The sequence below is a fragment of the Mus caroli genome, unplaced genomic scaffold, assembly GCF_978045245.1.
Source record: "Mus caroli unplaced genomic scaffold, Mus_caroli_1 scaffold_5, whole genome shotgun sequence".
NCBI lineage: Eukaryota > Metazoa > Chordata > Mammalia > Rodentia > Muridae > Mus > Mus caroli.
Window position 1 is genome coordinate 12,666,445 of NW_028227260.1, and position 14,888 is coordinate 12,681,332.

General features: G+C 38.9%; 1 protein-coding gene across 4 annotated transcripts in view; it reads right to left on the reverse strand.

Annotated features, from left to right (window-relative positions):
• Map7d2 (MAP7 domain containing 2) overlaps nucleotides 1-14,888 on the reverse strand; it is an 82,893-nt gene that overhangs the window by 55,813 nt on the left and 12,192 nt on the right. For all 4 annotated transcript variants that reach the window (XM_029473680.2, XM_021153551.3, XM_029473683.2 and 1 more), the window contains exon 2: nucleotides 392-469. In XM_029473680.2, the coding sequence (XP_029329540.1) occupies nucleotides 392-469 (78 nt within the window). The remainder of the gene's footprint in view (nucleotides 1-391; nucleotides 470-14,888) is intronic.

A 14,888-nucleotide genomic window follows, 5' to 3' on the forward strand; every position in this document is an offset into this window, starting at 1 on the left:
GGCCAGCCTGGTCTATAGAGTGAGTTCCAGAACAGCCAGGGCTACACAGAGAAACCCTGTCTGGAAAAACAAGCAAAACAACAACAACAACAACAACAACGGAACCATCTCTCTACCCCCGCCCCCTCAGTGGCAGCAATTGTTGTCCGTAGCTCCAAGCATCCTGCCTAGGATATAGTAGAGGGTCAATATTTTGTGAGTGAATGGTTTATTAATTCCAGTTTTTGTCATCGTGGAAGTTACTGTGTGAGTTCACACTCAAGCCTCTAGACTCGTCTACCGTTCTTAGTTCTCTTTCCAGTCATTCACAGATTTCTAAGGACCTTTAGAAATTACCTCATTTCTACTTTTCTACTTTTGTGAACTTCAATAGCCAAAGTATACAACTTACCCAGACATTTTTCTCTTTCTTCTCGTCTCTCTTTGGCTAATCTTTGTCTCTCATCTGATTTTAAAAATCCATCCATTCCTGTGAGACAGAAAACATAATTTTCAGTTTTTTATTCTTCTTTATCTACTGAGTGCTAGAGATGGTTGGGTACATGTCCCTCTGCGTCTGGACATACATATACATTATCCATTGTCACCTATTCATTTCAAGGAACTCACTTCCCATCATACATTCTCAGCCAGCCCCAACAATTCAAGGGCAGCAGTCATGGCTTCCACCTGTGCTTTCCAACGTGTGCTGTAGTGGTGCTGACAAGAGTCCTTTAGCTAATCTTTGTCCCAAGGCCTGACCTGGAGGGGTCAGAAATGCAATTAAGTGACACAGAAACCTAGCTGTATGCAGAGACACTCATTAGTCCTATTCTAATCTGGCTTGAAGGTCCATAGCAGAATAATTTAGGGGAGAGGAAAAGCCACAAGGTGAATATGATTTTGGATATCAATTATTATACAGTTGAATAAGATTTCATGTTCTGAAATAAGTCAACTGTGGCAAATACATAAAAGTACTTTAGACCACTGAAAAATGTATCCCTCAAATTTAACTTTAGTTTTGACAAGTTTGCTTTGATGTCAATCTTAGTATCTCAGAATTTCAAAGAAAAAATAAATATACTTCTATGTACTTAGCATTCAAATGTCTGTAACAGTTAAGATGAAATGAATAATACCTATCCCCCAAAATGTCTAAGAAATATCCCTGCATCTCCATATCCATACCCCACTCCTTTCATGTCCCTAAAAAACTTTCTAAATTCAAGATTAAATAAATAAGTGCTAATTGTCCCTTGAAGCTCAAGGGACAATTACAAGAATATTTCAGTCCTTGACTACAAACTGACATAGTTCATGTTTAGTTTTAGTCAGTTCTTAATTCTGATACTGCCAACAAAATGAATGTCATCATGGATTTAAAGATCTAACTCCAACTCATTCCAAACCCTCAACAATGTCACTTCAACTCCTTATCTAATTTGACCTCACCACTTCTCCTCTCCACTAATATCTTCTAGTTTACATTGCCTGCCCCTCGTTCCACCAACACCAACACTGCCATCTTTTTAACCTCATCCACCTTCTAGGCTCCAAGATCCATGATGCTCCATGCTCCCATACAACGTGTGAAGCCCTTACTTCATCCTTCTTTCCTGTAGAGAAAAGTAACTTCCTCTCCCTAGCAGCCTCTAAAGTGATATATAACTGGGACTGCCCTAGGTTTGCCTAGGTCCAACTACTACCTCTTATACAGGGTGTACAACACACATAGTGCTGAAATTGATAGAGGAATAAGAAGAAAACATAACATCTTTTCTTAATTTAGCTTTTAGTCTCTATCTTAAGCTCCACTCGGAAGAATTTGTTCTGTCTGAAAAGCTTTTAAAAAAATAAAAAAGCCTGGGAGGCCTAGTCACATGCAGCCAATGTGCCTACTCTCGACCTGATCCTCCGTCTTGATGATAAGAAACCTGCTTTACATATGAGGCAAGTCAGGGGAATGATCAAAATGCTCTTTAATTAGAGAAAGAAAAACTGGAAGGAAAAAGAAATGGTTAAAAAGCTGCCCCAGAAGGCTGTTCCATGGACATGCAAGGTCTCAGGCTGCCCTCTTGTGGGCACATGTAAGACACAAGTTTCCCTTCTAGAAAATCCTTATGATCAGGGACATGGTCAGCAGCAGCTTCATCATAACAGAAGTGACAAACAAGCAGTTACTATGGACCAACTGCAGCCACGCATGGTAGTAGCACATACCTTTAATCTCAGTCCTTGAGAAGTGAAGGCAGGAAGGTCATTTTCAATTATAGGGCTAGTTTAAGGCAAGCCTGAAATCCATGCTACATTTTACACATGCGCATGCATGCACGCACACACACACACACCACTATGGACAAAGTACACTATATGAATTTATTGGCTTCAACCACCCTATGATGACATCTTACAAGTGTAGAAACAGGAGTACAAAAAGGTTAATTAATTTGTTCCAGGTCACATGGTTAAAAGTAGGCAAACTGGATTCTATTTAACCTGGGAACATGACTCTAACACTCACACTTTCAATGACCAGTTTTTCAAAGGAAATGTAGCACCTTCTTTGGTGCTTTGATTCAGCAGACTAACAAATCACATCCTGATCCCATGAGCCTGAAAATCTGGAAAATAAGTGCAAGTCTGATAGAGAAGTATGAAATAGGCAGTATTGAGAGCCAAGTATGGGCACAGCTGTGCATAGATGCAGCAAGTATCCCTTCAGCTCATTATTCTTCTCTCAGACTGATGGTTTGGAACTATTTACTCAGTGCTATCTTAGAGACTGATGCTGACTGGAGAATGGGTGAAAGCTATAAGACTCAACTTAGGTTCCTCATGGCTTAAGCAAGCAATTCAGCTTTGCTGCACTAATAAAAAGCAAAACAAAGCAAAGCAAAACAGCCTAACATGGGTAAGGTGGAATCTCTGTGCTATCATCCATTTGGCAGGCATGAACTACACAAAGATAAACAAGTAGAAGTTCAGTTCCTAGGTCACATAGCACACATTAGGACTCCATGGGCACATTGGATTGCTACTCTACTGCATAGAAATGGTGTAGAAGCCTGAAAGGTCATTCCTGTGACTCTTTCCCCGAAAGGTTAGTTACTCTGGGTCAGATGAAAAAAATCAGTATGTGAGTTCAATCAGGATTGAAGTTTTACTGGGTACGGTGGTTTGAGTGACAAGTGAGGGGCCCCCCATAGGCTCATATATTTGAATATTTGGTTCAGGTTAGTGGAACTGTTTGGAAGAATTAGAAGATGTGGCCTTGTTGGAGGTGGTTTGCAACTGTAAGTGGGCTTTGAAGTTTCAAAAGCCCCTTCCCTCTTCCTTTCCATCCCCTTTGCCAACTGTGAAGACAGGATGTAAAGCTCTCTGCTACTGCTCCAGTGCCAAGTTTGACTGCTTCCCACCATGATGATCATGCACTAACCCTCTGAAACTGTAAGCAAGTTTCCCAACTAAACGGTTTGTTTTATATGAGTTGCCTTGGTCATGATGTCTCTTCACATTAATAGAACATTAACTATAACACTGGCTAAGAAAGCTAAGGTCCCAACCCCTCCCTCTCCTCCTCACAGCATATATGTCTCTCCTATTTAATGGTCCAAACGTTTCAAGAACTTTCCATTTAAAGAAAAGCTAAACAACTTATCTCCAGCTTCTACCTTTTGACTACTGACAAACTTCCAGAGGCTAACAAGAGACTTTTGGGTTCATCTCAATGTAAAAAGAGTTGGAAAATAAATGAAATGTCCATGGACTTGAGCAGATACTACCCACAACAAAACAGCTAAATTTAAGACAGAGGAATCATGTGAGATTATCACAACCACCAATGCAGGAAACGCTTTCTAAAGAAATAATATACTCAAGGATTTAACTCCAAAGAAAGTCTTTCTGTGCCACCTAAAATTCTAAAGTTTGTTTTCCTATATAGCCATCCTTTATTCTATTTTGCTCTACATGTGGACATTTATTTTCTCCTTATCAAAAACTAGACACATAATCTTACCCTGTAAGCCTCCATAAGAACAGGTGGCTGACAGAACTATGCTTACCAGTGATTGTGGGTAATAGGAAGTAGAAAGGTATAATGGGCATCAGGAAAGGGATCCTGGTGGTGATAGAGGGAGCCTCAATTTTGATTACATAAATATAAACACATTTGTTGTGGCATTGCACTATAATTTGGAGATCTCTCTGTACTATTTCCCATAACTGCATGTAAATCAACAACAACCTCAAAACAAAGACATTTAAACTATGAAGAAAACAAATGTGGCTCAAGTATGAAGCCCTGGGACAGAGCCAAACAAAAAAGGTTGTTTTGGAAATACCCCTGTTCCCATTCTAGATGTAGCAACACTTGCCAAGATAAATTATTCAGATAAATGTATGCCTCTGAAATACAACTTGTCAATACAAAAATTAAAAAACAGTGATACTGAGCAAGCAAACACCAGGATAACCCCACACTTCACTAATTTACTGTTAGTGGGAATAGCTTCCCATTATCCTTGAGCTGCAGCAAAACCTCATTTTGAAATGAATTTTATTAGCCTGAAGCACTCTACTAGAATATTAATGAATTAATATTAGTCAATTATTCATGGATACTGTTAAGAACTATTACTGAAATTCAAATTTTCTAAGGGAAGCCATCTGTTTTAAAACTTAATTGAACAAGTGAATTTTATTTTATTATTTATTTTGGCTTTTTGAGAAAGGATCATTCTACAATGTAGCCCAGACTGGTCTCAGTCAAAAATCCTGGCCTTCCTCCTACTTCAGCCTCCTAGGTTACAGGGATTATAGGCATGTATATTAATCACCACATCCGGCTCTGAACAAGTATATTTTAAAACAACCTCAATTATACTAAGTAATGAGGTTGAAACTTCATGATGAAACTTCAGTGTCTGGGGGACAAGAATAAAGAGCTTATATAAGAAATTCAATGAAAGCCCCCACTTTCTGTGGGGAGTCTCCCATATCCTTTCATGAATAGTCAATCTCTGGCTCAGTAGCTCCCCGGGGCACTGATTTAACAGTGGATCTGGTTGGTACTACAACTCTCTTTTAAAGACATTGAAAACAGATCACTACTTCCCAGCTTTAGAGACACAGTAGAATCACCTGAGCAACTGTGCTGGATAGTTTTATGCCGACTTGACACAAGCTAGGTAAGAAAATGCCTCCAGCCGAGCGGTGGTGGCACACACCTTTAATCCCAGCACTCGGGAGGTAGAGGCAGGCGGATTTCTGAGTTCAAGGCCAGCCTGGTCTACAGAGTGAGTTCCAGGACAGCCAGGGCTACACAGAGAGACCCTGTCTCGAAAAAACAAAAACAAAAAAAACCCAAAAAACAAAAAACAAAAACAAAACAAAACCTCCACACTCCACAAGATGGAGCTGCAGGGAATCCTATAGGGCATTTTCTTAATTGATGGAGGAGGACCCAGACCATTGTGGATGACGCTCTGTCAAGTTCTTTGACAACTTGGAATCCTACCAGCAAGATTATTACTATTTGAGGCTTCTTGATTATTTGCCTCCATAAACATGAGCCAAAAATCACTTTATTCAAAAAGTAGCCTGTACCTGATGTTTCATTATAGTAGCAAAATTGGAATATAATAATAATAATAATAATAATAATAGCCCCAAGCATGGTGATAATACACCTTTAGTCCCAGCACTTGGGAGGCAAAGGCAAGTGGATTTCTGTTAGTTAGAGGCCAGCCTGGTCTACATAGTGAGATCCTGTCTCAAAAACTTAGTAATAACTATGATGAAGCAAGAGATTAAAGCTCCAAAGGATGCAGTTTGACTAGCTAGAGCCATAAAAGAAGGAATGAAGGGGATGGGAAATGTTATGAAGAACAACTAAGAAGTTTCAGGTTTCTTCCTCTTCCTTTAGCATAAACTGGCTTTAGACTCTGTACCTAAGAATAACCTTAACTTCTGATGATCACTGTGCCTCTACCTCTACAGTGCTGGAATTACAGATATGAGCTCATATATAAAACCAGAATGTGTGGTTTGTATCTCTAATCCTAGCATTGCTATAGTAAGTGAGAGGCAGAGAAAGGAGAGTTGCCCAGAAGTTCACGGAGCCAGCTAACCTGGAGTGTGCAGGCCAGAAGCAAAAACAAGAGAGACCCTACATCAACAAGGTCGAAGACAACTGACATCTCAAAGTTGTCCTCTAAACTTTTACACATTTACTGTGCAATGTGTGTGAGCAAGTATATGTGCATACACACACACACACACACACACACACACATATACACACACGAAATACATATTAAAATCAATTAATTTGTTGATGTAGGGTCTCTCTTGTTTTTGTCCCTATGAGGATAGCAATAAATAATCCTTCAGTATTAAAATCAGAGCTTAATCAGATACAAAAATAAAATGCTGGGAAGTCAATTTAACATGTTATTGGCACTTTAAATTTTTCAAACCATGAAATTTCAGAGGGAAGGGCTGTGTAAGAGCCTCTGTTGAGGGACATCTGGGTTCTTTCCAGCTTCTGGCTGTTATAAATAAGTCTGCTATGAACATAGTGGAGCATCTTCTGGGTATGTGCCCAGGAGTGGTTGCCTTACATTCTTGACTTCCTCCATATGGTCTGTCTAGCCTGGAGTATACAAGTTCTTGGATTTTGGTTACATAGATGCAGAATTAAGGTAGAAAGAGTTTCAGAATTTCAAAAAGTGAGTCATCTTGTCCTGATAGACTTGGGAAAGGGAGCAAATACTGGTGACCAGAGAATAAAGGAGAGAAGGAAATGGTAGTTGGTAGGCAAGGGAGTCAAAAGCTGCCACCAGGAAGAATTCTTGCTGAGAACTGAAGGAAAAAGGTATAAGAGACTCTTGAAAGTTATGGAGGCTACATATGTGTGTACCTGAACAGACATGTACATACTGGGAGCTATAGGAATGGGCAAAGAGCTACAGGTTAGGAATTCAACTTTTCTTTTTTCAATCACCAGTAAAATATGAATTGCTTTCAATCCCTTTTGACTACTGAATGCTATTTCTTTTGCTATCATATGGGATTTCTGGTATTTATTTGAGATCTTTATTTTAGTTCCACTTAATATTTATTATTATTTAATAACAATAATTAGTTATTTATAATTAATAGTGATTAAATTATGATGATGATACTGTATGTATGGTGCTAGGGATCAAACCCAGGTGCTTTTGTATACTAGGTGTACATTCTACCACTAACCTACCTACTCATCCCCAGGATATTTAATTTGAAAACAAATAACTAAACAGGAAATAACCTCAGGAGAATTTCAAAATAATACACATATTCTCTCTGACTAGAACAGAGCAAATAGCAGCTATTGAAATATGTACCTCAGTAACAGGCATTTATTGTAATAATTTAATAACACTCCTAACAATTTTTCTGCAGGGTAGGGATTCTAATATAATTATTTGAGCTTTGCCATCTATCAGAAACCCCTGAAGGATTATTAAAAACAGACTGCAAAGCCCATCATGTTGGTACAGATCTATAATCCCAGCACTAGAAGACAGAGGCAAGAACATGATGAGTTTGAAGTCAGCCTAGGCTACACAGACTTTATCTCAAAAACAAAACCACAAACACAAAGCAAAAAACAAACAAAAAACAAGGGCTGGGTATGTAGCTCAAAGGTAGAGCACTTGCCGAAGTTCAGGGCTTGCTCTTCAACACTATAAAACAAAATAAAACAATGGATTGCTAGGCTTCACACTCAGTTACTGACTTAACAGATCTGGGTCAGAGGACCTGAGAATCTACATTTCTCTTAAGTGTTTGAGTGAGCCATGCTTGTCCAGAGACCTTATTTTTTAAAATATTTATTATTACTTATATGTGCATATACGTTTGCTGAGTGTATATAATATGTGAGCAGAATCACAGATTTCAGAAGAGGTTGCTGTATCCCATGGAGCTGGACTTACATGCAGTTGTGAGCCACCCAATGTGGGTTCTCAGAACAGAACTTGGGTTCTCTATAAGAGCAGTATGTGATTTTAAAGACTTAGCCATCTCTTTAGCCCCTGGAGACCATACTTTGATTTTCTTATTGATGTTCTCATAATCCACTCTCCACCTGTTATAATCTGATTTGGTTTAAATTCTCTCCAACAGTGAGGAGAAATCTTTACTACCATCAAACATATTTCCTTCAAGGACAATTTTAATTAAAAAAATTGAATGAAGCAAGCCTAGAACAGTAAAGCTCAAAACTCACCACTTCCATGAAGGTGCAGATATCCAGGAATCAAAATACATGTTTTTAAAATGTATATAAACATCCTGGATCTGATGACACACAGTTTTAATCCTAGCACTTGGGAGGTTGAGAATTCCTGTGAGTTTGAGTCCAGCCCAGCCTATATGACTTTCAAGCCAGACAGGAATACATAGTGACATCCTGTCTCAAATACACACACACACAAAATCTCCTTGAAAAAAAATGAAGAAATGTCTAGGTAAATTTTGTATAAACAGTTACTTTACTGTGTCATTTAGGGACTAAAGACAAAAAAGGTGAGTGTGTGTGTGTGTGTGTGTGTGTGTGTGTGAGAGAGAGAGAGAGAGAGAGAGAGAGAGAGAGAGAGAGAGAGAGAGAGAGAGAGAGAATGTGTTTGTGTGTTCAAGATAGATGCAAGTTTCCTTCTGAGCAATTCTGATTCATGAACCCTGCAGTTGTATAATCTCCAAACACAGAAGACCAACTAGTCTATGTCACATATGAAAGAAAGTTATCATCCCCTACATATAGATATGGCCTTTAAATTATAATGTAATTGAAAGTGCTTATCATACATATATATATATATATATATATATATATATATATATATATATATATATATCTCAAATATTTGGAAAGCATTGGTGCTCCTCAATATAATAACCACTATCTCACCAACATGCATGCTGCTTCACTTGAGAATTAGTTCCTAATTTTGAGATTGAAATTTAGCTTTCAAATTAGCAACACAGTCAGCTTGTTCCAAGCCCCTAGCACAATACCCATTTTGTCTTAGAACTTTTGTTTCCTGTTTTCGGGCATAGAAGGCTAAGAAGGACTAACTAAGGATTAACGTAATGGACCTATCTGCCAAAACTCATTGGTTGGTACCCTTAGAATCTCTACACTGTAGTTTATATAATATAGAACTGTTTCAAAGTTCTGCAATAACAAGTAGAAAATAAAAAATTTAATGTTGGCTAACAGTCTGTATGTCATTTGTGTTCAAAGCTACGAAAAATTAACCCAGAGAATACCTGAGATATCCCAAGTTTCAATGTAGCCCTATGAAAATGTTGGGAGATTTATATGACAATGCTGGTGTCTATAGTACAGAAATCAGGAAGTATGAGCATGAGGACTGAAGTCATCTTTTCAAGGGTCCAGTGGTTAGCTGGAATATCAAGGCTCATTAAAATCAAGGAAATAGAATACGGTGGCATATGTGTGCAGTCCCACCACTTGGGAGGTCTAGGTAGAAGGATCTGAAGCTCAAAGTCAATTTCACCTATTGGGCAAATCTGAAGCCAACGTGAATTACATGACACCATGTCTCCAGCCAGAGAGACAAACGAGCATGGAACAAAGACCTGATTTCACTGAAGATTTCAGCAGATAAGATGTGAGAAGCTATTTCTTGGTCCTGAGCCCTTGTTTGACAAAAATCATTGTTTTTCAGGATCCCTGTTAAATGTGCATTTTTCCGGTCTTTAACTGCCTCCAGTCTGCACATGTTCTTAGCTGCAAATGTCCAAATGGTCTTGCTCTTTCTATAGCTGTCAGGAAGACCGCCTTTGTTGAGATGTACCCCAGTTTGTGTGAAAATCTTAGCCATTTTGGCATCTATGCGGCCTAACTGTATCCCAGGACTAAGGACTCTTATGTAAACACTTAGCACTAACAATTTCAAGTTCATCTTCTGTAAAAGAAAATGTGTTGTCTACATCCCAGGGATAAAGAAGGAGTAGGTTGTAAAAAACTGCTTGGCACTCAGGAGCATTCATAGTTGAATCCTTTTCTTTTATGATATATGAGAACACAAGTGAAACAAGTGGTGACAGTGTCTGACTGTTCTTGCAGTCCTGCCACAGAAGCACTTCAGTGTTCCTGAGAACACCATGTTATCCACCCCCCGCCCCCAGGAACTACCATATTTCCCTAAAGGTCACAGTTTGCATTCTAATTAATATTTGATCAAAAAGATCACTCAGAAAAATAATATTAACATACTCAAAGATAGCTTACAAATGACAAAAGATAGAAGAAAATGAAACTCAACTGGTTATCTACTGCACAGCATGATGCAAAAGCCTAACTCCTACCCTGGCTCCTCATTAAAGAAGCAGAGTTCCTATGTTTATAAATAAATAAAATATCAATATATACAATTTCAAAGGAAGCTAATATACACCATGTACTCTATTCACAATATGATCTGCTACTTACGTGAAGTCTACACAGCTTAGAGTAGGGCTCCCTAAGGTAAACTGGTAACTGAACACTGAAGTCTGTTCCCCCCAGCTTTCTTTATTATATGGTAGCCACACAGACCTCATGCTTCTATACCCTCTGCGCTTCTGATCATTACAGGCTTTTTTCTATGTGTCTATTATTTACCCATAAGAATTCAGACTCTACTCCTGCTGGGAAGTAATCACACACATATGAAAAAAAACAGGCAAATGATACTATATGAGTGAACATGGACAACACAGCAAGTGTATAGATTTCTATCATAAACAAGATAAACAGTGTCCTAATTCCATTTTCCTTATAGGATACAAGCCCTGAATTATTTTTTATCATAGATTAACACTGAGCAAATATGAAAAGGCTGTAGACTCGGAAGGTACCTAATACCTGATTTCTGCTCCTGGCCAACATTTGTCTAAACAACTGTGCGAGTAACCATCTTCAGGTCCTCTGTGACCCACTTTAGCCAGCTCTGTGAGTCTCGAGGGCTTCCCTAGCTAAACAGATGAGCTTCTATCACCAGGAGTCTGACAAGTTTCTGTCTTAAGAAATAAAACGAGGTATTGTGTAGATAGCTCTGTTAGTAAACTGCTTGCTGGAGAAGCATGAGGACCTGAGTTCTGATCCCCTGCACCCACATAGAAAGCCAGGGGCTGCCTGTAATCCAAGCATCAGGGAGACAGACAGGATTATGGGGGCTTGCTGTCCAGTCAGTCTAGCAGAATCAGTGAGCTCCAAGTTCAATGGGGTTCCCTGGCTCAAATATAAAGCAAAGAACGAAAAGATTTAATATTGGCCATTTACCTCCAAATATACACAAGTTTATGTACCCCTCCGTGACAAATATAGAAACATACATAAAACACACACACACTCACACACTTCAAAGTCGCTCTCAGAACAACAGTTTAGTCTATTTTCCCCAACCAAAACTTACTCATGAATACAAAAAAAAAAAAAATGCAGGACAGATCTTAGTCTAAGAGTACACTGTTTTTTTTTTCCTATCCTGTGTCTCTGAAAATTCCACAGCAAAGACCTGCTCATACTTGCTGTATTCCCAGCAATAGGGAGATATAATAGAATATGTGTGTGCATGTGCATGCATGTATGTGCATGTATCATGATCAGGAACACACACTGCTCTTTCTTTTTAAACACCAAGCAATTAGCAGATTCATTAATAAGACCCTGACAATCCTCTTTCTTCAAGATCATTTGTTTTGAGCAAAGTGGTTTGCCTTAATAGGGAACAGTGATCAATAAGAAATGACAAGGGCTGGAGAGATGGCTCAGCCGACTCACAACCAAAAATATAAGAAATAACAAAATATTCTGATTTATCCACAAGAAATTCCCTTGTCTGAAATTCTCAGCAAGACCCCAAGCATATTAAAAAAAAGAACCCAAGCATAACTAAACCTTTCTATGTTTATGTTTATAATCAACCCAGCATTTTGTAAAAGTTTTAAATATTAGTTTTTAATGCATTTAAAGTTTTTAAAATTTTTTAAATCTGTTTTTTGTGTTCTGAGATAGGGTCTTACATATCCAAGGCTAGCCTCAAACACCCTATATAGCTGAGACTAACATTGTTCCTCCTGTTTGTATCTCCCAAGTGCTAGAATTACAAGTGTGCCGGAGTGCTGGGATTACAGGTGTGCACTACCACAAGTGACACAAAAAAGTTTTAGTTCTAAAGAGACAAGTAAAATATCAGTGCTTGTGGTGGTCTGAATGAGAATGGCTCCATAGGATCATGTTTGAATACCTGGTCCCTAGTTGGCTGAACTGTTTGGGAAGGATTAGGAGGTGTGGCTTTGTTGAAGGGAGTGTGTCCTAGGAGTTAGTTTCAAAAGCTCAGCCGCCTCTGCCTCCTCCTCCTCCTGCTCCTCCTCCTGCTGCTCCTCCTCCTCCTCCTGCTCCTCCTCTTCCTTCCCTCCTTCCCCTTCTCTCCCTCCTCATTTCTGGATTGAATGCACCCCCACCCTCTCCAAGAGAGCAGGGGGCTCAGGAAACTCATAAGAAACAAAAGTTCCTCTTGGTGATTACATAAGCAGTAGAGAATTGCTGGGCAGAGGAAACTGTCAGGCACTGCCTGTAAACTTTGTAGATAACTAATTCCACCAAAAAACTTTCTTTAGCAGTAACTCATGCTGGAGTGGGGATCTTTGTCTAGTCACCCATGTTCCTGTAAGTGACCTCAATAAAACAGGTTGACCAAGATTAATGAAAACGGAATCATTTCTTTGTTGTCACTGTTCTATCTGTGCACTTCTTCAGGGAAAGTAATTCAACAGTTTTTAATGACTAATAATATTTACTGAGCTCTTAACTCTGTGTTGTGTGCTGTATTAAGTGCTTATCACATAACATCTTTCTTACATCTTAAAAGAACCTCGCAGAGTTAGATTTCTTACTCCTCCCTTACACAAAGGAACACATTTCAGTAGAAATGAAGCAACCTGGGTCAAGATCACAGAAGGAGTAAAAAAAAAAAAAAAGCATCAGGACCTAAACCAAGTACATTTAGCTACAAAAGCAAGCAATACTGAACCAATATTTTATCAGTCAATAACAGTACTTTCTGTGTATTAAATACTAATATTTGCAAATTTTAAAACTATAGTTTGATTACTATATATTAGTTCTTTTATAGGGATAAAGTGTCAGAATTTACACATTTGGAGATGGTACTTTTGGAAGGCAGGAAATTTCTGTCCCAGAATTCACTCACTCACTCACTCACTCACTCACTCACTCACTCACATGAAGTCTTAGTTCACCACTTCCAGACCATATCATAGATTAATACGAGATCAACTTTTGGCTCCACTTTCATAGACCTATCTCTGTAATCCCTACAGACCAGCCAGTGAAAATTCAGATTCACAGTGGCTGAATGAAAGAAGGTGATTTACAAGGACAGCACAGTGCTCAACTGTGCTATGTATCCATCATTACTTTGGGGGGGGGGGGCTGAAGTGTGTGTGTGTGTGTGTGTGTGTGTAGACAGGCTCTTACCATGTAAATCTGGTTGAGCTGCAACTCACTATGTAGACCAGGCTGACCTCAAAATCAGTGTTCTGTCAGCCTCATTAGTACTGGGATTAAAGGTGTCCCTATGCTGGGGCTTGGGGGTGCTGAATTCTTGTATTTGCTTCTCTCAACAATTCATTCAATTTGGGAATTACTCAAGGATTCAGTTAACAAGCTAATGTCATGTGAGAAAAGTGAAAGAAGAAGGGATATGAGGGGAAGGCGGCATGTAAAAATATATCAAGACAGGGAAGACTAGTGGTAGGTTGTATAGGGTTGAGGATTGAGGGGAAATAGGGAAATACTGTTGATGAGTGCAGATTTTTTTTCAGGGATCATGAAATGTTGTAGAATTTATTATGGCAGTGTTTATAGAACTTGGAATATGCTAAAACATTGTATACTTTAAATGGGTGATTTTGCAATGTCAAGAAAGAAAGAGAAGGGAGGAAGGGAAGGGGGTCTATGTACTATATAGCTCAATGGTAGAATGCTTGCCTAAATTGTGCAAGGGCTTGGGTTCTAACTCCAGCAAAAAACAAAAGACAGAATCTAAGTTTGAGGCTCACATATGCAATCCTAGTCCTCAGGAGGCAGATAAAGGAAGATTGCTACAAGTCTGAAGCTGCCCTAGTCTACACAGTGAGTTCCAAACTACCCTTCATAGAAAGACTGCATTTCAGTACCATCCCACCACAGATAAAAAGGAGTAAGAAAGGACAAACTATGAAAAAAATAAAATACTCAAGACATAAAACATTAAAGCCACAACTGTAAGATGAGAACATGGGGAAGGTATAAATGGGACACATGAACAAAAACAAAATTAAGGCTTATTCTTTATCCAACACAGAACACTAAATCAGAAAACCAAGTATTTAAGATATTTATCTATTTTAAATAAATTGTTGCATGTTTGAAAATACAATTAAGCCGGGCATTGTGGTGCAATTGGGAGGCAGAGGCAGGCGGATTTCTGAGCTCAAGGCCAGCCTGGTCTACAAAGTGAGTTCCAGGACAGCCAGGGCTATACAGAGAAACCCTGTCTCAAACAAAAAAAAAAAAAATACAATTAGCTGCAGAATTTGGGATCTGAACCAGAGAATGGGATAGGGGTGTAATGTGGCCTAGCGGTAGAGGGTCAACCTGGAAAAGCACAAGTCTCTGGGCTCAATTCTTCAAAATACACACATACATGCACATGCACACGCACACGCGCACACACACACATGCATGCACACATGCATACACATGAAACAAATATGGAAAAGAAGTAGTCTGAAGGCAAGGAAGGTCATAGAGAAAAACAAACACCACATGAAGGAGAGTCTAC